Source organism: Fusarium musae, chromosome 11, assembly GCF_019915245.1.
Source record: "Fusarium musae strain F31 chromosome 11, whole genome shotgun sequence".
In the NCBI taxonomy this organism is placed as follows: Eukaryota; Fungi; Ascomycota; class Sordariomycetes; order Hypocreales; family Nectriaceae; genus Fusarium; species Fusarium musae.
Window position 1 is genome coordinate 1,917,666 of NC_058397.1, and position 26,861 is coordinate 1,944,526.

Consider the following 26,861-nt stretch of genomic DNA (forward strand, 5'->3'; position numbering starts at 1 on the left):
CAACGTGCTTCGAGAATACTGAAGACTTGACAACAACGTGGTGCACTGAGCAGGTGAAACAGCAGTCAATAATTCCAGGCCAAGGACATCATGAATTTGAGCCATGTGGAGCACCAGGGAGTACAATGTCACATCAAGGTGTAGCACCAAACGCCAGATCACACATCACATACTCATATTACCCATTCCTTACCGTTGACATGTCTGGGCTGGAGCCCGATGATGTTTACTATCTTGAGTCTCGGAATTGTCTCAGTGTTCCTACGCCCGACGCCTTAGACCACTTCACTCGAGAGTACTTTCTGCATGTGCATCCCGGTCTTCCTTTGTTGGACGAGGCCCAGTTTTGGGCTGTTTACTCTGGTGACAAGGAGCCGTGCGGAGGACCAACGATCTCACTGTTCTTGTTCCAGGCAATGCTGTTTGCCTCATGCAGCGTAAGTGATCTCGTGCCGTGGCCACTATGATTGAGGCTAACTATCATTAGTTCGTACCTTTCTCGACATTGAAGTGTCTTGGTTTCACCTCCAGGCGCAATGCTAGAGAACGATACTATCGTCGCGCCAAGGTAACCACTTTACACTCAAGGCCTGAATCCGAAGCTGACTCTCCTATAGCTTCTACTAGACATCTGTTCTGGCAGGGACCTCGTGTCTAATGCACAAGGGGCATTACTACTAACTTACTACGCCACCGGTCGAGACCGAGCGCGTTCAAATTCCATTTTACTTGCGACAGCTATTCAGTATGCACAGGGTGCAGAAGCCGATCAGTTCCACAAAAGGCCAGATCAAGACTCGGATACGACTAATAAACTGAAGAGGCTTTGGTGGTGCTGCATCGTACGAGATCGGATCTTGCCTCTTGGTGTTCGGAGACAGTTGCATATTACCTCCATAAACCCAGCTCTGGATCACTTGACCGAACAAGACTTTGAGAAAGAGATTCAAGGGTCACAGGTATACTCATCGCAAACCAAACGGAGTCTAGTCCAGATATTTGTCAGTCTCTGCGAACTGGCAATTCCATTCACCAGCGTGGTACAGACGGTCTATGGCATGGGGCAGTCCGCTGCAGATGCTATTTCTCCGATGATCGAGCACCGAAAATAGATTGAAGAGTCTATCAGGTTCTGCGAGATCAGCTTGGACGCCTGGTACGACAAGGCCAGTATCCAATTCCCTACCCCTGCCGGGATCATAAGTCCTGAGAAGTCGCTCGTTCTATATACGAATCTGATGTACATATACTATTAGTAAGTTGTCTGCTCTTTCCGGGTCTTATTTACTAACAATGCCCCTCTTTCAAGCTCTGCGCGCGTCGCGCTATACCAATACGAGGCTTTCATCATTAGTCTTACCTCGCCTGGGGTCAGTATGGACGACAAGCTGCATCAGACGCGGCTCCAGCTAGAAGACGCTACACTGGGGATCACAGACAACCTGAAGGAACTAGTTCAACTCAAAGTCGCCAGATTTCTTCCAGTCAGCATGTAGGTCGAGCCCCGCCCTTCCCTGAACTCTGACTCACATTTATTAGCGTTGCGTATGCAGCACTGCCACTCGTACTACACCTTCTAGACGTTAGGTTAGCAAAGGTACCGTCGCAGACAGCCCGAAAGCAAGGCAGACTTAACATATACGTGGAAACTATGAAGGGATTGCAGAACCTTTATGATGGTGTTGACGATGTCTGGGCTTTCATCAGGGCTGCTATTGACTCGGCAACTTCTGGGACTTTGGATACCTGTTCAACAAGAGCTGATTTCATTTCGAGTAGTGCACTTTGCTCCAAGCCATCAGCGCCTATCCAGGTAGCTGACGACTGGGGTAAGTTCTTATTACAGGAACCTATTCTTTATTTCCGCCTCTCTAGGACGATTGATCTCTCATTGGCGGTTGGTTGTTATGCAGAGGACTCTTCGCTTAGTTTGCTACTGGCCACAGCAAATTTTCCAAGTCCAAGCTTCATCTTTGCCAATATTGACATTGCTACTGAAGGCCAGGTGTCAGCTACTAGCTGCGATAAAGCATCTATGGAGGAGAAAGGAAACACAGAGATGGAGGACGTTTGTGCTGAAATGAGACGTGACATTTTTGATGACATTGGAAACTGGGATGGATATGGCTTCGAAGCAGAGTCTTTCCAAACCCCTGAGTTCCTGGATATGTTCGACTTGGAAGTGGAAGATGTGTTAAATAGCGTATGACAGAGTCTACTCAAATCAAGGTTAACCTTTCGTACAACGCTCAATTGCTGGCCTTTCGTGTTAAGAAAGCTTCCGATTGAAAAAGCTTTCAATTGAGAAACTCAAGCCACCACTTCCAGTTGTGAAATGATAGAAATACTAGCCACAGAGTAATAAGAACTTTATTAGAGCACATCAGTAGTCTACGTTACTTTGATTTGAGGTATTAGTTTGCTCGCTGGTGCAGTGATTTGCTGGGCGAGGTACAGGGTGACCGGCCGCTGTCGGCACCGGGGGTTGCCGATAAGATAAGCGAGTTGATCCAGGTCAGATGTCAGACCCATGATTGCTAAGAAAGCTGACATTGCGTTGACCAATGTCACTCAATCATCGCTCTGGGAAAGTGGTAAAAAAGCCTCAGGGTTGGTGTATACACGCGAAAAAGAGGTGTCTGTGCTATAAACCGACTCTGAGATACGATCATCCACGTTGACTGCAAGCCGCAATGGTCGGTGTACCAACAAGCAAAGGATGTCGCCTGTGTCTCCAGCGGAGCGTGAAGGTCCGAAGAATCTCATGGTCCTTTCTACAGAGAGAATACTGATTGTGCCACAGTGTGACGAAGAACGACCGAGCTGCGCTCAGTGCCGAAGAGGCGGGCGGGCCTGTCCCGGCTACGTCCGCGAGATGAAGTTTGTTGATGAAGGGCCTAAAGTCCGACGCTCAAGACGCAAAGCTCAGGCCTCCGTGACCCCATCAACAGATAGAACGTCTAAGTTGATAGCCCGGCATAGTAGAGATCTGCTTCATTTCCATGAAACAAGCCCTGATGTTAGTCTGAACCAAACAAGCAGCTTCAAGGCAGAGCGCGACCAAATCCTCTCTTCCTTCGTGTCAGCCATGTTTCCGCTTGGCTCCTCGACAGCACAAATCTCATTTCTCGGCAGCTGGTTATGGCATCTCCCACCTCGTCTTGGTAGCAGTGCAGCCTTGGACCATGCTGCCTTGTCGTTAGCATGGGCATATTTCGCAAAGCTGTATGGAGATCCTATCGCACTGCGGAATGCAGAGATCTCGTATTTGCGTGCAGTGAAAAGTCTGGCTGCCGCTCTTGAGGATGCCAAAGAGCAGCTTAGTTCGAATGTGCTCTGTGCGACTGTTCTCCTTGGGTACTTTGAGGTATTTTCCTATGCCTGATCTGGTCTTCTGAAGCTGACATGTAGAACTTAAAGACATTTGTCAATGTTGGTTATGCGTGGATAAGGCATGCTGGCGGCGCTGCCCGACTTATGGAGCTTCGGGGTGCTCAGCGGTGTTACGAGTCTGCGTTCGAGTACTCAATGTTTCTCGCATGTCGCGGCGCAATTGTTAGTCTACCTTCTACAACCCACTATACAAACACTGACATCTTCTCAGATTTCTGAAGCTTTGACCTCTGGGAAGCCTTGCATTTTGGAGTCAGAAGGCTGGCAGAGCATCCCAGACGGCCTGATCGAGTTTCCTCTGTTGCCAGCATCACCCGATATGTACCATCGGATCTTCGGCTACTTTGCACTTGTTCCAGGACTACAGAGTCGGATGAGTCTTTGTGACAGGGCTATTTCTGATGAAAGTCGAAACGCTCTCCTTTTAACGGCACGACAGCTTCAGCGAGACATGCAGCAGTGGTATTATGAGTATATCTCTCAAGATAGCAAATTGAGAGAACCTCGTGGTGTATCCCCAGTATCAGAGGGCTACCCGTTCCATTCACGTTACGAATATCACGATGTCATGTCAGCCACCATTATTGTTGCATGTTATGCATATCTGATCGTTCTCGATCAATCAATCGCTCTCTTGGATACTTGCGATAGAGATGGCTCGGAGAACCAAGGCCTCGCAACCGTAATCTGTATATCTGTGGGTTACTGCCTGCACGCCGGATACTGCGGAACACAGACAATGAGGTTTGCACTACCCATTGCTCACTCGGCATTACCTCGCCACTATCATCGATGGACCAAGAAATGGATGGAAAAGTTCGACGCAATAATGGAAGCTACAATGATTCAGCCACTGTACTCTTGATCCATCTATATACACTCTATAATAACAGCATTTCACAACGATCTAATATCCAGTAACAGACTTCGGTCGGTAAGCGGACTCAAGCTTGGCAACCTCATCGTCCGTCAAAGTGATGTTAGCAGCCAGCACCGCTTCATCAATGCGCTCCTTGCTGTTCAGGCCGATGATCGGATTGACTCCCTTATGCAAGCACCATGCAGTCGCGATTACCGCCATGGGAAGTCCTCTCGCCTTGGCCACCTCTTCAACTATATCAACAGTTGCCTTGTCTGCTTCGTTCTCTCGATCGTAGACTCGACTGAGCGTTTGGTCATACTGTGTTCGCAATGAAGTCCTTTCGTCAAGGCCATTCCAGGGACGAGCAAGAACACCGCGTGCGTTGGGAGACCACTGCAATTTACGTGAGCAAGACGATGTGGTTAGAGTTAGAGAGCAGGACTTACGGGAATACATCCGACTCCTGCGTCTTTGCAGTATGGCATCATCTCCCGTTCTTCCTCTCGGTAGAGAAGGTTATAATAGTTCTGCATTGAAATGAACTTATGCCAGCCATTTCGCTCAGCCACATTTTGCAACGCCTGAAACTCCCAAGCGGGCATCTTTGGTCACCGAGGTTAGTAACCATGATGGCAACGGAGAAATGACTGAGATTTGACTCACAGAGCTAGCCCCGATATATCGTGCCAAACCAAGTTCCACCATGTCATTCAGCGCTTTCATGATCTCCTCCCGCGGGACATCTGGATCCATACGCTGGATCTGCAGAACGTCAATGTAAGTACCCAACCTCTTGACACTAGCTTGCACTGCGTCAAAGATGTGCTTGCGCGACAGTCCAGCTCTGTTCACCATCTCCCCATCATTGATGGAAGCAGCAAAGACAGAGAGTTGAGGCTCGCCTGGGGCGCTGGTGGCGAACCGGCATTTGGTCATGATCACGACGCGCTCTCGGGGAATGTTGTACACAGCCAGCGCTTTGGCGACGATTTCTTCGGAGACACCGTTTGAATAAAGATCAGCCTGTAGAAAGAATATCAGTGGTCAGTTCTCTAAGTCCTTTGACGAAGGGAAGGCCATTCACTTACCGTATCCCAGGTGTTGATGCCGGCTTTGAAGGCGTGCTCGAGGAGAGGCAGGGCTTCGTCTTCTTCGAGAACCCACTTAAGCCAATCTTTACTTCCGTAAGACATGGCCCCAAGAATGATTTTGGAAATCTTCAAGCCAGAGCGACCAAGTCTGGTGTAACCCATACGTGTTGCTTGGGGTTGAATGAGAAGGTCTTTCACATAGCCGTGTTGAAAAGAGGACATGATGAGAGTAAAGCGATGTGATATCGATATGAGTTGACAGATGCTTTTTCTTCCGATTCATCATTTGGAATGACTTTGATGTCAACCTTTTATAATCTCCTGTACTGCTGTAATGAATTCGTGATCCGCTGTTCGTTCACGAGCTGACAGGCTGCCAGGGTCCAGGGCATTGCCCGCTAATCCTAGAATGGTTCCATGTTACGATCGAAGCTAATCTGTGTCAGGCTGCATGACCCGAACTAAGCCCAATATGGCTCCAAGCCACGAATTTTAGTCTCGGGTTTCAACTTACCAACGACGATGAACTCTCTGCTGACGGCAGTGCAATTACCTATGGGGAAGAGAGGTACGGAAATGGCGGAGAATTCTGAACTGCACTTGCGGATTTAACTGGCGAGAAACGGGCGAGCAGGCGATGAGAGGTTGGAGCGATTGACTGTGAAGGATATAAGGTCATCAGGACCCAGGCAGAGTATGACATATTCCAGCAACTTCGAGATTCCCACTCTATCTTTGCATTTCGAATCTCTTCCTATCATAATGGTATCCCTCACTGAAGGCCAGAAAGCGACTCTTAGTCATGAAGCAGTCGAATTTCTTACCAAAATCCGCCATCCTCCACTGGCTAATACCATCTCATCCTTCATAACGTCACCATGTCGAGTCCCAGGTCTGCGTCAGGGCTTTACAGAAAAGACAGCTCCTGGGGAAGCCCTCTTAATCGAGAAACACAAGATACAAATCACCGAGATTATAATTGCCGGCGTCTCAGTTTTCGTGATTGAACCACCAGTCATCAAGCCCGAGAAACAGAAGAAAATACTGTTCAACGTCTTTGGCGGAGCGTTCATCGTGGGCAGCTCTAAAGATAGAGCCGCGCTTACTATGTCAGTTGAACTTGGTGTTCGTGTCTACTCGGTAGACTATACCAAATCTCCTGAGGCCAAGTACCCTGAAGCTCGGGATCAATGTCTTGCTGTATACCGCGAACTCCTCCAGCATGGCCCTCCAGGTGGGGCTCCAGCTGATCCATCCGATATTCACGCCATGGGATGTTCTTCAGGCGCACAGATCCTTGTCTCCATGCTTCTTGTCGCGAGGCAAAAAGGTCTGCCGATGCCAACAGCTGGGATGTATCTCTGCACGCCTGCTCTCGACCTAAGTGGCGCTGGCGATTCAATGGTATTCAACTCTTTGGGACGCGATATCATGCCTGTTAGTCTTCTTACTGGCATGGTATCCCAGAACTATGCTCCTGACGGAATCGACGTGACTGATCCTTTTTACTCGCCTATTTACGCTGACTATGATGAGTCTTTCCCGCCGACAGTCATCACAGTTGGGACGAGGGATTTTGCAGTTAGCCATGGGATACGGTTCTATTGGAAACTGAGGGAGGCTGGGGTAAAGGTCGAGCTTCTAGTCTCGGAAGGAATGTGGCATGGCTTCAATTGGGACCCGGTGATCCCGGAGTCAATCAGGGCTCGTGCTGCTGTGATCGAATTCCTGGAAGATTCCCGATAGCACTTGAAGTCATACATGCATCTCCAAACTATCCATAAATATCCCGTAGCCTGTAATGAACACTCCCCTGAGTCAGTTTCAAAAGCTACGTGTGTGATGAACTTGACTGATCTGCAGAGAACTAAAGGGGGCAAAGTTTTAACAAAGATGTCGAGAAAGCACCGGAAATTTCGGTCCGATTAGCAGCACGTATAAGACATCCAATGAACCACTCAGTGACGATCGCATGGTTTCGTTTCACTGGAAATATCATGTCTCCGCTCAGTCCTGTACCTCTACTTATCAACCTCTTGTAGCACGCACGGTTCGCTTCTCTTGGCAGTCGGCGAACCGAAAATTAAAACCGCGAGGTGGGTTCTTTAGTGACAAGCTCTCTCGACTCCTACCAGATCTGGTTAATACTGTCTTTTTGAACAATCTCTTAGGCCGGCGAGATGGGCTTAAGCACGCTTGCTAGCCTGCCAAGCTCGATAGGCGTAACCTTATTCCACTTAAAGTCCATCTGATAAGCTTAAATAACTCAGTGCTATCCACATGGTGGCTGTGCATGGAGTCTTCTTAGCTACCTGAGCTCAATCTAGGGTGTACGCCCTGCGCAATTTGATCTATCCACATGGCGGTTTTCTGATCAGCCGAGCTCGGAGGCACCAAGGTCTTGGCTGCTCGAGTGTAGTACATAAGAGAGCGATATGTGAGTTATTGCCATACCTTTATGCCTATTACTATTCTTTCCAACTGCATTTAGAACCTGATGAAGCACGATACTGCGGATGGCGAAAGGCCAGTGATGACCGACATTAACGTCTCAGAAGTTGAACCTCAAGATCCGAGCCATCTGCGGATTCCCGCCAAGTACAAATGGACTGCACTCTTTCTCGTCATCACCCTTCCCTTAGGACATACCTGGACAGGCTCAGCCTTGGGTCCACTTAAGAACACTCTGCGAGAAGAACTCGGCATTAACAACACGCAATTTGGCGTCATCAGCAGTGCAGACGCTTTCGTCAACACCATCTTCCCTATCGTTGGAGGCCTCATCCTGGACTGGTGGGGTCCCAACATCGTCACTTTTTGCTGCACGAGTGTAATACTTGTCGGATCCGTCGTCGCGGCCGTTGGTGTTCAGATTGGACTTTGGAGACTGCTTGTTTCTGGACATGTGCTCATGGGCTTTGGCATTGCAGTTTTAGACTCTGCAACACAAAAGGTATTCTGCCCAATACAAAATGATCATATAGCTTTCTTATTAATAGTTTCAAAATTCTTTTACCACTGGTTCGGCGCTTCTGGGCTTGCATTGGCGTTTGGACTAGAGAGTGCCGTTTCTGGCACTGTCAGCCTTGTCTCTGGTATGGTCGCCATCCCCATCCGAGATCGCACAGGCTGGTACGGATGTACCTTTTGGGTTCCAGTTTTCTTCTGTGGACTTTCTTTAGCCATGAACATTTCATATGTCTGCTTCGAGCGGTTTGTGGTTCCGGCAAAGTACAGATTAACCCCAGGCCGTGAGATAGCGATCACTGAGAAGCACCTTGTGACCAAGCGCAACTTCTCCTGGAAACTCTTGTTGACTTTACCCTGGGCCTACCTTATGCTACCAGCTACCCAGTTGCTACAGAGCGGGGCAGCTGGTGGATTCAGCACGAGCTCGGCAGATATCATATTCTTGAAGGGATACACCGAGGAAGTGGCTGGTTATCTCTCAACAGCACAGAGAATCCTCCCGATTGTTCTGAGTCCAGTCCTTGGCTTGGCTATAGATAAGTATGGCCATAGGTTTCACTACGTTGCCACAGCTCCTGTCTTGTGGATCATTGCTTGTTCTCTGTTGGGCTTCACAGACGTGCATCCAACCGCAGCTCTGGTCTTCTCCAGTTTAGCGGGCGTGATCAACTCTATGCCATTGCAGATCTGCATACCCCTCTTAGTCGCTGATCAAGCCAAGATTGGCACTGCCTTTGGTGTATGGAGAGCATTTAACAATTCAGGCTCAACTATTGTAAGTTGGACGACTAGTCGTCAATCGTGTACCCAAACTAACAACAATAGATGGATGTTGTCTTTGGAGTATTACAAGATGATACCGAGGGAAACGGTTACTACAAGGTTCTACTCGTTGCCATTGGCCTTAAAGCATGGGCCTTTGTGCTGGGTGTGTCGTACATCATCGTCGACTACAAACTTCTAGGGAAGGGCATGACCATGACAAGAGTCCAACGCGAGGCAATAGAAGTCACGATCGAGGATCGCGATGCGAATCCTTTGACTCGCCGAAGGTCGAAGTCCTGGTTCACTGCCTTGACGTTTGGCCTTTTGGTTGCTATGGTTGCGACTGCATGGGTGGTCTTTCTTAGATACCTGATCTGAGAAGTAGTTATTCAGGTATCGGCACGCCACATCGATACAGCCGCACCTTTGTTTCAAGCTCGAGTATATTGAGTTCGCTTCTAGTTTCCGTCGACACGACACTGTACAGCTTCTTGAGTGCCTAGAACCTTTCCAGCATTTTCACACAGAGCGGTACCGTCAAAGAGTACTTTTAGCTTATGTAATAGTTCTTATACTCGGGTAATGGTTGTAGGCGACATTGGACTTTGGATATCACTGTTTCGACACTATGTACTTATGCATTAGACTTGATAGTGCAAGTTTCCCGTACGCCCTATACTTTCGACTGAACTTTTGTATCGTTCGCTTGAAGACGTGCAAAACCGTGCCGTTGACCTGGCGCACCTATGGCATAGCAATACAAATTTCGATCGAAGGATTAGAACTGCATCTCCATTCGTAAGGGGTTAATTGAAAGTAGATATCCTTTAGAGCTCTGCTATCCGAATATCGAGAACATGTCCTTTTAAAAGGTCCCTGATATCCTTGAAGACATACTCGATAGGAGTCACATACCCATATCCGTGGTTGTATGAGTTGTTATTTTGGTGTCCCCCAATCATAAGACCAACAATACCTGCTCTTTTATCAAACACAACAGACCCTGAATCCCCCGAAGCACAGAATCCACGCTCACTCCCATAGGTGTAGCGACGGGGCTCAAAAGCCATCTCCTCTGTTGGCGAGGGATTCATATATTGGTCGTCTCTTATAGTGACAAGGTTGTTTGTGCAAAGAAGGGATCCAGCTGTCGGCCCACTGCTTGTTCCGATTTTATAAACATCGAATGTGCTGTTTGACCAGGCAAGGTCACGCAATGCCTCAATGGAACAAGTTTGCTCTTGAAGCTGCATCCATAAGGTCCTATAAGGAATCCCTGAATACATAGAAAGGGTCCATTCTTCCAGTCCCGGAAGACGATCATGCCATGGCCGGTCGACCTCGATCAGCGCCCAGTCCATTCTTCTGCCTACGAGCCTTCGCCTGAATCCAGATGCGGCATACAATCTTCCGAGGGCCTGCTTATTAGTCTTGAAGAAGTCGGTCTTTTGTTTCCTTTCATCTCTTAAAGCCGCTATTATCTCCCTAAATTTTTGAAGTTGTTTTTCCTTTTTAGGTCGATCCATTTTCTCCCAAACCTCGATGCAATTCGTAAGACCAGCGACCTCTTGGTCAATATGGTGAATGTTAAAATGATGCTTTAATCGAGAGGGGCTCTCAAAGGTTGCAGGCTTAGCCGGCGAATTTGGTGTATACCCAACTGAGTCGACCGTCCAGAGGTCGCTGTTGGCTGTTGGGGGTGCAACCTTAGAATCTGCACCATTTGGCGTCACGGTGAAGCCATCAAAGGCAGGGCGGACCGCTTGGTAAGATGTAAGAATGAAGGTCCGCCAAGTCGGTTCAGGGTCACAAGTTTTTAGCTGCACGAAACAGCCAATAGTGCCATTTGTGGGACTCAGTCGCTCCCCATCGCTCCGCTTGATATAACATGCAGCGCTGAAGTCGTCTCCAATATGGACGGTCGAGTAATACCTCCCTCCAATGCGCTTCTTCAGCCTGTTGCCACGATACCATTGTTCGCTTGTGAGGCTGGTAAGGTTGTCAAAATCACCAATCATGCCCTCGTTATGCTCTATATGGACTTGGACATCGCTCCATTCGGCCGCATCAAGAACTTTCTTGACCTCTCTGACCACTTCATGCCATTGGGTTTCATCAGACTCATGGCTAACTGAAATATATACAGTAGGTGGGCCGTTCTCAAGAATATCGTCGTTCGTCCCGTATTTCTGGAGAGAGAGGCAGGTGATGTGGCCTTGAGTTGCTCTGAGTGACTGTAAGCGGTTGAAAATAGTACTGCTTAAGCATTCCCAGGCACTTTGAAAGACAGGGTCGTCGATATTGGTGTAGTATGTTCTCTTCACTAGTTCGAGGGCCATTATTTCCACATGAATGTCGGTTTCCCCGAACGAGCAGACCCTTGACAGATCAGCCAAAAACATAGCCATTTCCTGTGCAGCTGTCTCCCAATCGCGTTGCTTCTCAGCTGACCATGGTGCAAGTATGAGAATGGTTGGTTGAGCAGTGCTAGGTTTCTCGGGCACTCCGCGCATTTCCATTTGAGGATCACAGTTGTCTTCCTCATCTTCAAATTGCAGCCCATACTTCTTGATGATTGAGTTGGCTTCGTGCTCAATGTCGCGACGCACTTGCTCGATGCTCGCGGGCAGTTTTCTTGCTGAGGTTATGAGAGGCAGACGATCGAGTTCGGGCCATGCGACCCGTTTGAAACCGGAAATGACACGCGGCCGCTCCATTTCGCAGGAGATCTTGGGCGAGATGGAGTTGGTTGTAGTGAGGATGAGGGGCAGCATGGTACGAGTCATCGTTGAGAGTTGTGGCTGAAACTTGAAAAATCAGCAAAGGAAATTTAGAGTCGTCGTGAGCAAAAGGGTCTGCGAATGTTTGAATGGAAGAAAAGGTGCGCCCGGGGGAGATGGCGATTTTATGTTTGTAGGATTTGAGTTAAGAAAGTCGCGAAAGTTAACTCTTTAATAAATGAGGCGCTGCTCCGTACAGTCATCAGGCGTGATAAGCTTAAACTGTTAAGTAGAGTTTTCTATTAATCTTCTATCCCTCACCAGAAAGATGTGCGGATTTCAAATTAAAGTTGAGTGGTTTACTACTTCATGCCTTTTGGTTCATACACAGAAACAGAAACCTGCCGGCAACTTCACGTGGAGTTCAGATTTAGCCATGACAATATTATTGTCCCACGTCACTTTCTCTAATGTGCGAATCTATCAAGGCCAAGTAAGGTTTGCTTTTCGGAGCTCCAAGGTACCATCAGCAGATGGCTTCATGCATTCCACAGCAATCACATCCTTCTTTAGGGCCACTCTCAGACTGGGCAGCCTAACTCGACACTCTACCGGAACGAACTCCAATCCACTACAGCGCTCTTCCTCGATGCTCACCATCCACTCGGCAACTTTTGCCGCCTGCAAACTGTGCCAGATCCCATTAGTGCAAGGCCACTCCTGGAGTATAGCGATAGCCTCCCTGCGCACAAAGTAGTTCCGGCATCGAGTAGCTGTGAAGAACAGAGCCATTATCAGTCCCATGCCATATTGTAATCTCGGACCATCCGAGTCTCGAAGTTCCTGGTCCTTCTGGAGTACATAACGTGCAAAATGGGTAATCCTTTGGAATTGAGCTGTGTAATCGTCGAAGATGGCTTCTGTGTCTGACATGCTCGTGGCAATCAATATTTCGCATTTCCAAGCACATATTTGGACTTGGAGAACTCCGAGATACTCTCGGCCAACATTGTTCCGGCATGCTTCGAGAAACATAGGTTCGTATGCCTTGCCCCATTGATCCATCAATCCCTGGAGGTGCTGATTTTGCTGTGCAAGAGAGTCCCGATGAGCCGAATCATTTTTGCGCTGGGCGGATATCTTGGCATGTCGTAGAATGGAAACAGCAAGTTTAGTTACAGCTGCGAAGGCTTCGTTGAAAGCAGTAAACTGGTCCGGCAGATCTAAAACAATTTCCTCGGGGCTCAGGTCATTGGGATGCTCCGACGTTGGGGTCATAGCGAGAAATGACAATATTTGTAGCTCGAGTCGCCGCAAAGTCAGTCCCACGTCGAGCTCAATACCAGTAAGGCTATTAGTCGCTTCCCGTTTCTCATCTTCGCCGAGACGCTTCAAGATGTTGAATCCATTATAGACCTGCTGCGTCGCAGTCTCCCAGTCCCCATGGAAACTTTCAAAGCATGAAAAGAGGAGGCTTGCTACAAGCGCAAGCCTCATCTGAGGTTGTCCACCAGACAGATCATTGCGCAGCGATACAATAGCTTGCCTCTGTTGTACCAAAGCAAAGCTATAATGCTCATCTTTCAGATTCACCGTATGAGAGCTGGACGATAAGGCGGATTTGTACAAGGCGCTGAGGGCTATAATTGCGTGTTTTATCCCCGGATGGTGATGGCATTGTTGCGGTATGAGCCGCGTCCAGAAGGGGGCTTCAAAATAACCACTCAAATCGAAGGCCAGCTTCTCGTGGAATATTCGAAAATACCTGGCTTCTACCTCATCGCAGCAAAGAGAATCTGAAGGGTTCGATATAAGCTGCAATGGATGTAGAGGCTGGATGGGAATGGGGTCCCTGTCGCGACCTTTAACCTTGGATGCTGCATCTTGTGGTCGAGGCAGCTGGTACTCGCAGAAAGCTCCATATTCTTCACATCTGTAGAGAAAAGGTAAGTAGTTGGCCAGTCAAGCACACTACACTTTGAAGCCCGTCACTTCAACAAGTGACTCCCCAACTGCGTACCGATCACATTTTGGCTTTGTCTCATCACATTTGACACGCCGACTCCTAGCATATGGATTAGCGTCCCCTGTTCAACTAGTCTGGAAATAGCAGCAGGCCTTACTTGCAGGCAGTACATCCTGTACGAGCTTTTGGTCTGCTCGCGCGCCGTTTCTTTTTGTTGTGTATGGCGTCTTCCATCAAGGTACTAGCAGCTGCCTAAAAGCGCCGATGTATACTAGCCTGGCCTGGCCGTTTCTGCTCGTACTTGAGCAGTGAAAATGGGGGTCAGCAGCGTTATGTTTTAGACGTTCCTTGGCATGAGTACGTGGTTATTTGAACGGAAAGGGCGTGAAATGACAAGCATTGGTTTGTTTGCGCAGTATTGTTGCAGCCTAACTGTGATGGTGGAGGCGGGGTAATTTGTTTCTCGCACTATATTCTGACATGGATCTTCGTAGTTCCGGATACGCCGTCGCAAATTATCACTATAAGAAAGCAGTATCGGCAACGGCCGTACTTGATTAACAATGCGAATTACAGTGCTCTGCGGATGACGAGATGTGATTGGGTAAAGGTCAACAATGGATCCAAACATGCATTTAAGATTTATACGCTCTCTAGATCGGCAACCTGAGATCTGTATCATGTACTCAGAATGGTCGTCTGAGGTCTTGCCTGAATGAAACAATGGTTTCTCTTCACTGTAGATACCAAGTGGTTCTTTTCACCAGGTGCGTAGATCTGACTCCGTCTCGAGTAGCAAGGTATGGTGGGTTCTACGTCGGATCATGCCGCTCATGCGCAGGGGCCAGGGCATGAGGAGGCTGAGTCGAAGCTAATTATCGACTCAGAGTCCGAGTTGGGGATTCGACGGCTAATGCCATTGGGACAATGGAAGTGGCCTTATTGATATTCAGCCTTGGCAAGGAGCTTTCCGCATTGGAAGTTCTGTAACTATTCAGATAAGCACTAGATTTATTCACTGGCGCTATCAGCCTTCACTATAGATTTTAGTGAATGTCTCTTTTCACAATAGGCTCGGGTGATTCCTGAATACTGATAATTTGATCAATCAAGTCTGTGCAAGTACAGATTTAAAAAGGACAGCAATTCCCTGCATGAATCTTCCTTTTTTCCCTCAGCATCACAACATCTCAAGCCAACAATACATCTGAATCTCGAAACATCTTCAAGCTCGCAACAATGTCCAAGTTCAACAGCCCCGTCCATTCACTCGTCCAGGCCCTTGCAGCCTTACCATTCTTCTCAGCCATGGCAGCCGCAACTGCACCTCTCAGCAACACACAGCTGATCCCTGCCAACACCATCACCGCCTGTTACGACACTGATGCCAACTCCTTGCTCCTCTATGCCTCCGGCACACACGTCGACATCACCAAAGACATTGCCTTTGTCCAGAAGCCCCTCGATGGCGGGCTTCTCTTTGACCTCCAAGGTCAAGTTGGGCCCGTCACTAATGGGCAGTCCTACTACGAAATCACGGATAATTTCGACGTTGACCTTCCCAATATGGTCTATCCATCTGACACGGTGGTTGTCAATACTGAGAACCACAAACAATGGGTTATTGATATTTTGTACAGCGACGACGGCTGTGCCAGCATGGGCTCTGCTCTTGGCAGCCACCAGTGAAAGGCTAGACGTTACTCAAACTAGCAAGGGAGGGAATGAAAACTGCTCTAAAGTATGAGTTACTTATATATTATTAGTTCTATTAATGAATGACTGATAAATCATGTCCTGTTTCAGTATCTCTATTTTATACTATAAGGACAACTCTTGCACCTGGCTTTGATGATCTACATATTCATCAACTCGACTATAATGAGCTTTGAGCTTAATTGCTTGCATTCAAAACACCCAGCGAAAATACGACAGCCGGCCGGAAGAGCGCGGACGAGCTGGAGCGACTTCCCCAGGAGGCTAGCTAAAGGCAGGTTATCAATTGCTGCAGGTTCACTAGCCAATCGCCCTCGTATAAATCAGCCAATCACTCTCGTATAAACCCACCAATCGCTTTCGTATTCAAAGAATTCAACAAGGTCATACACTGGCACGTGTGTTGCCAATAAACAAAGCTTGGTTAGAATATTATTGCCTTCAACAGCTGTAGAGGGAAAGTTATTGTTTCAGATGCTCATTCATACCATGCAGTTTTAATCTATTCAACTTCATTATATATTCAAATCGTATACCACTTGGATGGCTATCTACTTAAGGGTGACTAGCTCCTCTGCACTTGTCGGATGAATCGCAACGCAGCTATCAAAATCCTTCTTCGTAGCCTCCATCTTAATCGCCACCCCAAATCCTTGCAATATCTCCGCACTCCCCAAGCCCAAGATATGCAGTCCCACGATCTTCTCCTCCTCCCCCTGGCAAATGAGCTTATACTTTGAAGGCCCCTTATCCTCCATTATGGCATAATAAGTCGCCGTGAAGGAGGACTTGTAGACCTTGATATTATCCTTCCCGTATTTCTTCTCGGCCTCTTCTTCCGTGAGGCCAATAGTGCCAACTTCAGGATGGGCAAAGACGACAGAGGGAATTAGGTCATAGTCTAGCTTGCTTGTGTTGAGTTTTTCACCGCCGAAGAGCCGATCGCTCAGCTTGCGGCCGGCGGCGATTGCGACTGGAGTAAGCTCGATTTTGCCGACTACATCGCCGAGGGAAAACATGTTCTCCACGTTGGTGTTCTGGTACTCGTCTGTGATGATCTGACCCCTCTCGTTTTGCTTGACACCCACGACGTCTAGACCAAGGCCTTGCACTTCTGGCGTTCGGCCGATGGCCCAAATCAGAGTATCCAGGTCCTCGAGCTTGCCTTGACCAGTTGAGTCAGAGTAGTGTAGAGTAAGCTTTCTTGTTTTGGTGACTTTCTCAACCTTGCTTTCCTTGTGAATGCGTAGGCCTACTCGCTCGTACTCTGAAAGGATACCATCTTGAATCATCTCGTCAAAGGTTCGTAGAAGCTTTTCATGCCTAATGAAAACATGCGTCTCTGTTCCCAAGGCATTGAGCATTCCTGCAAACTCTACAGCGATATAACCGGCTCCAACAATTGCTACCTTCTTAGGTTGATGGTCGAGCTCAAAGAAGCCATCGCTATTGATGCCATGTTCGGCTCCGGGAATTCCCTGGGGAACTGCAGGATGTCCACCAGTCGCAAGCAGGATCTTCTTCGCGTTGACTTTGATCTCGGTACCATAATCGAGCTTTATCATGGACTCGTTCTTGCCTACAAGGCGTGCTCGGCCGTGGATGTATTCAACGCCGTCCTTCTCGAGGTTGCGCTCGTGTATATTGTTCAGGTTCTTAATGATTGCATCTCGCTTTGCCTTGAAGCTCGCCCAATCGAAAGCCGCCCTCTGTTCGACCGAGAAGCCGTAGGCCTTGGCTTCACGCATACTCTGTGCGAGATTTGCTGCGTTCCAGGTGATTTTCTTTGGAATACATCTGTGACGGTCAGCATTGGAGTACACTCTTAAGAAGGGGCAGAATTACCCAACGTTGACACAGGTTCCTCCTAATCGTTTTGCCTCTACTACAATGACCTTTGCACCATACCGTCCACTCGCTCTCTTAGCCGCGGCAAGACCTCCACTGCCACCTCCAATTACCAAGAAGTCGCAATACTTTGTTGAAGTCGCCATATCCACAGATACTCGAAACGGTCATAAAGTAAAGTGAGGAGGAAAAGGCCGGACGTTGTGATGTGAGTCTGAGCCGTCACCTTGTTTGTACTAGTCATGGATTATGACCTTTACCAGATTGGGTAGATCTGTTGACTGAGCAATTACGATCGAGTCCCTCAGTTTAACAACGAAGGGAGAAGTTTATAAACAGGTATGTATCTAAATATAAGTATTGCAAATACAGTACAGCGAAAGTTTTGCTCTTATCTGTATTAGGAAATTTGGTAATTTGGAATCTTCAGCAAATGACTGCGGACGCCGAGCACAACAGTTTTCTCACATTTATACGCCGCATCTGATAAGTCGAGAGTAGTGACGTACTCCCGAACACCACCTAAAGTCACATGTTCCTCGTTGGTTAATGTGGGTGGCTATGCAGTCATGGTTACTGATAAATGATAAGCAGAGCTGACCAATGCTGACCAAGTCTTGCCTTTTGGCCGTGTGATCCGAGTTCGACTGAGTGCCAACAGAATTTGTCAACATTACAGCAAAAGCCCATCTGACCAGAGGGTACATAATCCAATGTGACCTGGTCTATAAGTCTTGAACGACTGCTCATCTCGTTATCTCCACTCATAACTACACAACAAAGCACTTCACAATGACCACTCATACGCCTGTTGAGGAATTCAATGCCCTACTCTCAGAGTCCTCAGTTCTTTTCGTCGTTTGTAAGTTAAACTTCTACTCATCCTATGCATCCCTATATCCCCTTTGCCCTGCCATCCTACGATGCTGTCATTCTATCTTCCCACTTAAGCTAAGACTTGACAGTTTACCGCGGCCACTGGTGTCCCTTCTGCCGAGCCTATCTGCAGACCCTCCAAGGACTGTCCCCTTCCATATCCTCACTCGGCGGTAAAACCCTCATCGTGACCGCCGAACCGGCTTCTTTCCTCCCTGAAATGCGCAAGCTGACCGGGTATTCCGGCGACGCTATCGTTGACACTAAAAACACTCTCGTGGAATTGGTCAAAGAAAGATATGACCTGGAGATAGCGGTGAGCGAGAGGAAGGGCTATGAGAATGGGATGGCGCAGCCAGGGATTTTGGTCCTGCGAAGGGGCAAAGGAGGAGACGTGACAGGACAAGGGGGAGTGGTATTGGAGAAGTGGGCAATTGTTCCAAGTGCGATGAATATTGGAGGGGCGAGTGATAGGCCGGACTTGGAGCAGGTCTGGGATAACGTTAAGGCAAAGATTGAAGGGAAAGGGGTCGTGCATAAGAGCTATAAGACGACGGGTCTACTGGGGATGTTGTGGGGCAAGATCTTTGGCTGATGTGAATAGGTAGAAATAGGAAAGCAGGAGAGTAAATTAGTTAGTATACTAAGTAGCTAAATGAATGAACTTAATTAGATTAGAATTACACCAAACTATCTAATATTGAGTATGTTGATTTAGTAAGAGAGCATCGTGAACGTTGAACCTATTTGACCTTGTCCGACATTCCTTATCATAACATCACAGTCACGAGTACTGTCCTGTACATGGCGAGGAATCGTTGGCTGAATTACATATACTTCCATTGCGATTAGCCTGATAGCACAAGGCATGAAGTGTACGGAAGCGATTGGCTGGTTAGTAGAGACCCCACTTCAATGCATGTCAACCAACATCCTTCAACCTTTGTGAGAACTCTTAGGCACGTCATCTATGTCCCGTATCGCCGCAATATGTCTTCTCGCCCTCCAACGCCGCCTAGCGAGCCCCCTTGGGAAGATGAGGACTTCCGGTTCGCGACGAATGGCACTGCTTGTGAATGGGGTGAAGCATACCATCCGGGCGGTTATCACCCCATTCATCTCGGTGATGTGATACAAGAACGATACCGCATCATTCGTAAATTGGGATGGGGCCAGTTCTCCACGGTCTGGCTCGCTGTCGACATGCAGTATGTCCTTATCACATGAATCTTTCAACTTACTGACACTGTTCACTAGGATGAACCGCTATGTGTCTTTGAAGATCACTCTTGCAACTCAGAAAAGCGACACAGGCAAAGAGGTCTCTCTCTATAGATCTCACCTTCACGATGAGTCCCCATTTCTCGTAGTCCTTCATGACACGATTAAGATCAAGGGTCCCAATGGAGAACATGATAGCCTTGTATTTGAGACCATGGGTCCAAACTTGATAGCTCTTCTCAAGATGAGGCCAGAGTATCAATTTGGTGAGCCTTGGGATAGAAGGTTCACAAAGTCCTTCGCAAAGCATGCGCTACGAGACACTATCCAAGCGCTGCACTTCCTTCACGAACACGGTGTTATTCACGGCGATTTACATCCAGGCAACATCCTCACTTGTGTAGAGCAGCTAGAGGTTACTCCGGAGACAGAGATGAACTTGAAGCAGTCTGAGAGCGATGCTCAGCCGCTCAAACGTAAAGATGGGAAGAACGATCTATGGGCCCCATCATATCTTCTTGAACCTCGGCCTTTGAATGATCACTTCTCATATGACCTTCATCCACTTGTGAAGCTCAGTGACTTGGGCGGTGGTAAGTACTCTACCTCTACCGGTCGAATACAAAGTATTTTTCTGACTTTCACAGCATTCACTGAAGAAGACCCCATAATGGGTGCTAAGGCTATCACGCCGGTTGCTCTGAGAGCCCCAGAGACGATTCTTGACGAACGTCTGGGCAAAGGTATCGACATATGGGCCTTTGGCTGTCTGGTTTTTGAGATGATCGTCGGCCGATCTCTGTTCGTCGCAATCCAATCTCTTGAGGGAGAGGACTATGATGAGACTTCTAATGACGAGCATCTCATTCAGATCAGCGAGGTTATTGGACCGCTACCCCAACCACTACTCGAGAAGTGGCGGCGAGCAGATCAGTATTTTGATACAAGTGGTAAGAGGCTGGAAGTTAAGCCTCAAGAGGACGACTATGTGAGCGGCGATGAGGATATGGAGTTAGTAGATGGGACAGACGAGGAAAGTGATGGTCCTCCGCTCGCATATCTTGGTCGCTTTCTCTCTCTCGAGGATCAGTTTATGGCGGAAAGGCCAGGCGATATTGATGAGGCGGAAGCGAAGGAGATCATAGCGCTGTTGCGCTGGGTCTTCCGATATGACCCGGCTGATCGGCCGTCAACCAGTGATCTGATCGACCATCCTTGGCTTCGTTCAGCTACATAGATAAACGCACGCATACCATAGTATAGTCGAAATGAATTTTAGATTACATGTACTACTCAAAGCCTATAGCATCTGTAAGTTATTACTCTTTGTCGAAAGTTCCTCCAACGATTCCTGGCGTGCTCACGAACGAGGTACCGTTATACTTGCCCATCTCATCCCGTCCGAGCAAGAAACTCTCAGGTGGGCCAAGATAAGACTGTCTGACACCACCAAGATCAACCACGATCTTCTGAATCAAAATATTCGGTAGAAGTGCCCAGATTCTCAGCTTATAGGCTCCCTCCTTAGGAACATTGAACGCCGAAGTGGTGTAGTTTCCATATAAGCCCCAGACAGCGTTACCAACGGCGTAACCCCAACCATCAGGCATGTTAGTTCCCTTGTTGGGACCAATGGGTGTGACGATCTTCGGGTCGGGCTGCTCCTTGTCCGCTGGGAAGAGGGTGATGCCGTACTGCAGAGGGTTGCGGTCGCCGAGGTAGTTGGCGCCTGGGGACATGAAGACTGTCACGTTGACGACTGAGTTGTTGCTGAAGAGATACATGTCGTACTCCAGAGCTGGACCCTCGCCGATCTTGAGCTTCTCGGTGTTGAGGGGATACAAGCCCATGCCAGCGAGAGTACGACCGTAGTTCTTGATGGTGTGATACTCGAGAGAGGAGTCGTCAGAATCACCGTCGTGAATCTTCTGATAGTGTGATGCTTCGATGGAAACATGTCCATCAGACTCAACGAATCCCTCTTTGAAGCTATCAGGAACCTCTCTGTTGATGACCGTCACAACCAGCTTTGGCTCTTCACCAGCATACTTCTCAAAGCCACGGCAATCACTCGTGATGTTAATCATGACTTGTGTCGTGTTAGGTGCCTGGGGAGCATTGTCCCAGTCAACCGTGATGTAAACACGGCTATCAGTACCGTTATCACCACCGACTGTACCGTTGTACTGCGATAGCTGGACAAAGTCCTCCCATGGTGCTGCGCGCCAGTTGCAGCCCTTGTTTCCACGGTGAAATACATCGAAGTATCGGGACTGGGCGCCGTGGGGTTCCAGAGGAGGGAGTTCAAGGCTGTTGGAGGACAAGGAGTGCCAGCGGCTGTCGCCCTGGATAGTGGCGTTGGAACCCTCGACGCCAACGCCGTATTGGCCGCCGAGTGATGGCCAGACATCTTGGACGAAGCGGAGATCGGGGAGGGTGTTTCTCATTGGCTGTTGCCAGTATCCATCATAGCCAAGGTGAGTTTCTTAATATGTCAGTCTTATTCAGATCAAAAGAGTGAGAAACTTACGATCGAGCATGTGTGCCCACTTGCCATCAAGAACCTCATTCCATCGCTGAGTCAGATTCGAATCCTTGTACATCAAATCCACAGACTTCCAGATAACATCATTAGCAGAGTTACGCTTCTGTCCCGCGTACAACTGGTTCCTAGCGCCGTAGATCTGAATCTTATTCACGATCTCACCACCAAGAACAGGATGTAGCAGCATCTCGAAGAAAGCGGGCTGATACTCTTTATCAAGCTTGTCGTAAACAGCCTGTGTATCCTCCTTCAAAGTAGCCCACTGCTCAAGAATAGCCTCGGCTTCATGGTAGTTGATCACAGAGTAGACTTGGGGTTCGAGCAACTCGAACTTGCGGCGGGCAGCGTACATGCCATAGCGCGTCATGATGCTCGTGATGGCCTCGACGTGTTCACTGCCGAATTCCCGCTCAACCCAAGCCTCAACCCACTTGGTTGTACCCTCCTTCTCCCACTTCTCGACGTCGTAGGCGAGATCCATGAAGTGGCTGATGGGAATCTCCTTTGGCTTGAGATCACCTACGTTGACGATCCAAATGCGACGCGCGTTTCGGTGGTAGGCGAGAGTCATCTGCTCGGTGGTCTTCTCGAGTTGAATAGTGTTGATCCACTTGTAGTTTCTGGGATCACCAACGTAGTCGAAGTGGTAGTAGACACCAGCACCGCCAGAGCGATCTGTCTCGTTCGCGAGAGGTAGACGACGGATGTTGCCCCAGTTGTCATCAGCCCAGAGAAGGGTGATGTCCTCGGGAACGACAAGGCCACGCTCTTGATAAGACTGAACCTCCTTGTAGAGACACCACAAAGATGGAACATCAGTCAAGTTCTTAACCTTGAGGCCTTCCTTGAGGATCTCCCGCTGATTGTCAACAAGGGTCTCGAGCATCTCAACAATCCCATCAATGCCGAGATCACCTTCAATAGCTGTGTCGCCAGTTCCTCGCATGGCCATAGTCCAAAGACTGTTTCTAGCATATGGCTTGGCACGAGAAACACCATAACGGAAGTACTCGTCGATGGTCTCGTTGTTGGTCTTGTACTGCCACTCACCCTCGTAGAACGTTCGGAACTCGTTCTGTGCTCGCATCATGGGCTCAGTGTGAGATCCACCGAGAACAATCTCGTAAGCGTCGAGAAGTGGCTGGTTGAGAGGATCGTCGATGTAGACCATACTCCCCCAGACAGTGGGCCAGAGGTAGTTGGCTCGAAGACGGAGAAGTAGTTCCGAGACGAGGGCGTAAAATTCGTGGTTGTAGGGAGCCTTGTTGTTCCAGGTTGGGTCCCAACGTGAACTACGCGTGTCAATGGCAATTCTTTTGTGTGAACGTAAAGTACTTACCCGACCCAGCTGGAAAGACCGGGCTGCTCATCGTTGAGGAAGATACCACGGTACTTTACTGATGGAGACTTCTGAATTTTGGGCTTGGCGAGCACAAAGATCTCATCTCGCTTGCGGATTGGGACATCTGCCCACCAGTACCAAGGACTCACACCGATCTGCTCGCTGATGTCATAAATACCGTAGATTGTACCTCTGGGGTCACTTCCGGCAATGACCAGGGCTTCAGCAGTGCCCTTGATGGGATCTTTGACGAGCTGGCTGACGAAAGACTCCCACTTGCCTTTGATCTTGCTAACGTCGAGTGAGCCATCTTTGATGAGCTTGTCAATGAGCTCAGAGTGGCCAATTGTACCAACGATGATCTTGGTGTTGCCAGCGTTGGGGTCTGAGTAGTTTGGTCCTGAGAAGTGCTGTTCATCAAGAGTGCGGAACTACATTCTTAGCAGACGTTCCTGAAGATTAGAAAGTACTCACATGTGTGTTGTTCTTGACATTCACAGGCTTAAACTTATACTTGGCCGGTGATGCCTTCTTCTTGCCGTTGCTCAGAGTGAAGTTCGTGCCTGTAACACGGCCAAAGTCGACCGCGAGATCACCAGCCGCGCGAATGACGCCCCAGTACTCATCCTTAGAGACACGAATCTGGCCAGACCCAGCATCTCCACCAACAAGTTGAAAAGCATCATCTGACTTGTTAAAGGCAACAATTGACTGTTGACCGAGACCTGCTACCGCCGGCAGCAGGCCCAACAACGATAGGTACACCTGCGAGACCTTCATAGCTAAAGAACCCTTGAAGCTGACACCTCAAAACGCTGTGAGCTAAATAATTTGCATCTTATACACAGGCACCGGGTAAATTGAGAGATCAACATTCGAGAAATTCACGTTTAGGCACTATCGTGGTTCATGTAAGTGGGACATTTTGGTCCACGAGATAGGGTATGATCACCGTAGCGTTGCATTGTGCCCCGCAAAACCAGGTTCATTAGCCACAAGGCCGGCTGTAGTCGAGGACACTCTGGGGTACGAACCAATTGGAAATAGGCATGCAATTTAACCATGGAGATCAGGCCAGGGCCCGGTTGACAGCAGCAGAACGTCTTATCCCGAGTGCTAAATAGGTTAAGGTAATAACCCCGCTGCTGGGCGGGAGGTTATTATTTGTGGAATTATAATGATGTACAAGTTGGGGTGATGTCATGGGCATGAATAAGATCGAATGGCAGGCAGATCATGCTTATATTTGACTTTTCTAGCTGTCGGGATGAAATTAAGGTTCCAGCCATGTCTCTTTCATACGTCGGGACGGCGTATCTCGCATCCGGGTCACGACTGCCTGTCTCTGCGAGTCACTCAGAAACAGCGACTCAGACTATTAACAACTTCCAGAGCCTCGTGGTCTGTCAGCTTAAATAATTCAGAATCAGTTAATCTGAGAAGGCATCTAAATAATAACAATTTCCTTATACATGTCTTTCTCCTCTTTCGATCCGCCCAAGAGGTCCATCTTGATGCAACTCATATGCCACTCGGATTTCGATACATACTGCTCCACATCCTTCCAGAACTCGGTCTCCTGTCTCCAGGCTTGGACTGAAGGCCCGCCGCAGTTGTATGACTGACCATTGGCAAGCATTTCTTCCAAACTTCTGTCATCAGGCTGCGTTGGTTGAATAGTGGTCTCAGTGTCTTCAAATAGAAAAGCAAAGACTCTTTCTGGGAGCCTTCGTCGCCAAATCTCGGACTGGACGAGCTCAGACAGTGTCCGCCTTGTATAAGAGCGCGTATGTGAAAGAAGTGATGCTCGCATAGACATTTCCAAGACATGTTCCTGTGTTTTCGGCACAATAAGCACCTCTTTACGCTTTATCATGTACAAGGTGGCAACCCAATATCCGTAGTCGCTCTTTTCTCCATCAACTAGTAAACGTGGTCGATCGTCGTACACTTCCGATGGTACTTCTCGAGCCTGTTCCTCAAACAGTGGTTGTTTGAGCCAGTCAAGGAACTTGGTCCACAGTTTCATAGTCTCATCATGAGTCATACACCGGTTTCTAACAACTCGGTAGGCCTTCGTGATACTGCGATCGAACCTCCAGAAAAAAGAGCGCGCAAGCTCAGCGCCAATTTTATCACGTGGGGTATCGCGGAGCCCCGCGGTATAGGCAGCGTCTGAATGAAAAAACAAAATCCAGAGGAGTTCGAACTGTTCACGATATATGAGTTCGAATATCTTATTGAGGGATGATTCGCTTCTGGGTGAGGAGGATAGCGCTGTTATGTAGTGATTAAAGTTATCATCCAGCCAAGCGTGGGTCTTGTCAATCTGTGCTCTGGTTTTGAGCCCTCCTTCCCAAATCAAAGGGATATCCCTGCTTAAACTATGTTTTAGCGCTTCATAGCTCGGTGACATTGGCCTGGCTAGCCAGTGCAGGAAAATAGCCCATTGCTCCTTTCTGAAGTCGTGGCTATGCGATCGCTCTAGATTATAGGATTCCAAGACCCTCTCACGAGCTGTCATATCTTCCAGGAAGTGTTCTTGTGCTAGTCTCTGTAGCTGCCTGAGGCCTTTCTCAAGTCCTAGCTGAAGGGAAAGAGCAATATGGCTCTTCTTATCCCTAATCAGATGAAGAGGGGGTAATGGAATATTCTTGGAAACACAATCCACGAGCAATCGGTGTTCAGTATATGAATCCTTGGGTTCTCCTACGTTGCGCATTCCTGCAAGCCAAAAGGAAGACACTGGGAGCCACATCGACTGTCCTGGTGGATCTTGGGTAGTAGTGTCTCGCAACGGTTCCAGGCTACTATAGCCTGGAAGCAATTTTCTGATCAAGGCCCTGTGTGCTTGATGATCCACAACTATTCTCTCATCTTGTTGCTGCCATAGCTTATAGAATTTCCTCCATTGACGCTTGAAAAATTCCTTTAATAGTGGTTTGTCTCTGCTGTGATTACTCAGAGCCTGTTGCGCATCTTTAGCCAGATTGCGCATCACTTGCAGGAATTGGGCTTTTCTGACAACCCTCTGAAGAAAGAGCCGAGTTTCTAGTTTCTTCTGCTTTCGGAGAGCGAACCAACAGACCTGGGTATTCGTCCAAGTAGTGAACTCCGACCAGGGTTGTTTTTGCCCTAGTGAGAAGAGCCAAGCCCAGTCCAGAAGATATCTGATAGCGTCAAGCTCCTGCTCATCGTTCCATGAACTCGAGTATTTGCAAAGTCCTATAAACCTGTAGACATTGGGGTCGGCTTTCTTCCGAAGGATTAGACAGAATGTATCCTGAGAAAGGCGGAAGATACTGTCAGTGGGTTCGCATATCTGCAGGACCTCAGGGGCTACTGAGACCTCAAAACATCCAGCCTCCACAGTGACCATCCCATCGGTGACTGACTGGAACCCATGGGAAATGTATGGGGCCATTATGTCGATCTCATCGGCCAGAATGCACAAAGAGCCGGTTTTGCCATGGACCCGAAATCTTCCATCATCTGACCGAAGCGAGAATAAATGAGAGGGGAAGCTACTTTTCCAATCAGGTCGGT

At 48.4% G+C, this 26,861-nt stretch overlaps 11 protein-coding genes across 11 annotated transcripts; 5 read left to right on the forward strand and 6 right to left on the reverse strand.

Moving 5' to 3' along the window:
- Positions 1-200: 200 nt before the first annotated feature.
- Positions 201-681, forward strand: J7337_013761 (uncharacterized protein; the record flags this gene model as incomplete). Its single annotated transcript, XM_044831237.1, has 2 exons — positions 201-437; positions 628-681. 2 exons carry the CDS (start codon positions 201-203, stop codon positions 679-681), a joined length of 291 nt encoding a protein of 96 aa, XP_044674512.1.
- A 3,619-nt stretch (positions 682-4,300) lies between these two features.
- Positions 4,301-5,568, reverse strand: J7337_013762 (uncharacterized protein; the record flags this gene model as incomplete). Its single annotated transcript, XM_044831238.1, has 4 exons — positions 4,301-4,648; positions 4,702-4,857; positions 4,919-5,278; positions 5,344-5,568. The coding sequence occupies 4 exons, from the start codon at positions 5,566-5,568 to the stop codon at positions 4,301-4,303; spliced, it is 1,089 nt and encodes a 362-aa protein (XP_044674513.1).
- Positions 5,569-6,108: 540 nt separating this feature from the next.
- On the forward strand, positions 6,109-7,092 carry J7337_013763 (uncharacterized protein; the record flags this gene model as incomplete). Its single annotated transcript, XM_044831239.1, has 1 exon — positions 6,109-7,092. One exon carries the CDS (start codon positions 6,109-6,111, stop codon positions 7,090-7,092), a length of 984 nt encoding a protein of 327 aa, XP_044674514.1.
- Positions 7,093-7,843: 751 nt separating this feature from the next.
- On the forward strand, positions 7,844-9,459 carry J7337_013764 (uncharacterized protein; the record flags this gene model as incomplete). Its single annotated transcript, XM_044831240.1, has 2 exons — positions 7,844-9,091; positions 9,142-9,459. 2 exons carry the CDS (start codon positions 7,844-7,846, stop codon positions 9,457-9,459), a joined length of 1,566 nt encoding a protein of 521 aa, XP_044674515.1.
- Positions 9,460-9,908: 449 nt separating this feature from the next.
- On the reverse strand, positions 9,909-11,867 carry J7337_013765 (uncharacterized protein; the record flags this gene model as incomplete). Its single annotated transcript, XM_044831241.1, has 1 exon — positions 9,909-11,867. One exon carries the CDS (start codon positions 11,865-11,867, stop codon positions 9,909-9,911), a length of 1,959 nt encoding a protein of 652 aa, XP_044674516.1.
- A 417-nt stretch (positions 11,868-12,284) lies between these two features.
- Positions 12,285-13,479, reverse strand: J7337_013766 (uncharacterized protein; the record flags this gene model as incomplete). Its single annotated transcript, XM_044831242.1, is given in 2 exon segments — positions 12,285-13,381; positions 13,395-13,479. The coding sequence occupies 2 exon segments, from the start codon at positions 13,477-13,479 to the stop codon at positions 12,285-12,287; spliced, it is 1,182 nt and encodes a 393-aa protein (XP_044674517.1).
- A 1,527-nt stretch (positions 13,480-15,006) lies between these two features.
- Positions 15,007-15,456, forward strand: J7337_013767 (uncharacterized protein; the record flags this gene model as incomplete). Its single annotated transcript, XM_044831243.1, has 1 exon — positions 15,007-15,456. One exon carries the CDS (start codon positions 15,007-15,009, stop codon positions 15,454-15,456), a length of 450 nt encoding a protein of 149 aa, XP_044674518.1.
- A 578-nt stretch (positions 15,457-16,034) lies between these two features.
- On the reverse strand, positions 16,035-17,477 carry GTR1_2 (GTP-binding protein gtr1; the record flags this gene model as incomplete). The annotated part of the gene is made up of 2 exons (XM_044831244.1): positions 16,035-17,280; positions 17,329-17,477. 2 exons carry the CDS (start codon positions 17,475-17,477, stop codon positions 16,035-16,037), a joined length of 1,395 nt encoding a protein of 464 aa, XP_044674519.1.
- Positions 17,478-19,197: 1,720 nt separating this feature from the next.
- On the forward strand, positions 19,198-20,665 carry J7337_013769 (uncharacterized protein; the record flags this gene model as incomplete). The annotated part of the gene is made up of 3 exons (XM_044831245.1): positions 19,198-19,415; positions 19,465-20,021; positions 20,076-20,665. 3 exons carry the CDS (start codon positions 19,198-19,200, stop codon positions 20,663-20,665), a joined length of 1,365 nt encoding a protein of 454 aa, XP_044674520.1.
- Positions 20,666-20,747: 82 nt separating this feature from the next.
- Positions 20,748-24,095, reverse strand: J7337_013770 (uncharacterized protein; the record flags this gene model as incomplete). The annotated part of the gene is made up of 4 exons (XM_044831246.1): positions 20,748-21,913; positions 21,959-23,265; positions 23,313-23,746; positions 23,790-24,095. 4 exons carry the CDS (start codon positions 24,093-24,095, stop codon positions 20,748-20,750), a joined length of 3,213 nt encoding a protein of 1,070 aa, XP_044674521.1.
- A 667-nt stretch (positions 24,096-24,762) lies between these two features.
- J7337_013771 (uncharacterized protein) lies at positions 24,763-26,739 on the reverse strand (the record flags this gene model as incomplete). The annotated part of the gene is made up of 2 exons (XM_044831247.1): positions 24,763-26,548; positions 26,711-26,739. 2 exons carry the CDS (start codon positions 26,737-26,739, stop codon positions 24,763-24,765), a joined length of 1,815 nt encoding a protein of 604 aa, XP_044674522.1.
- Positions 26,740-26,861: the final 122 nt, after the last annotated feature.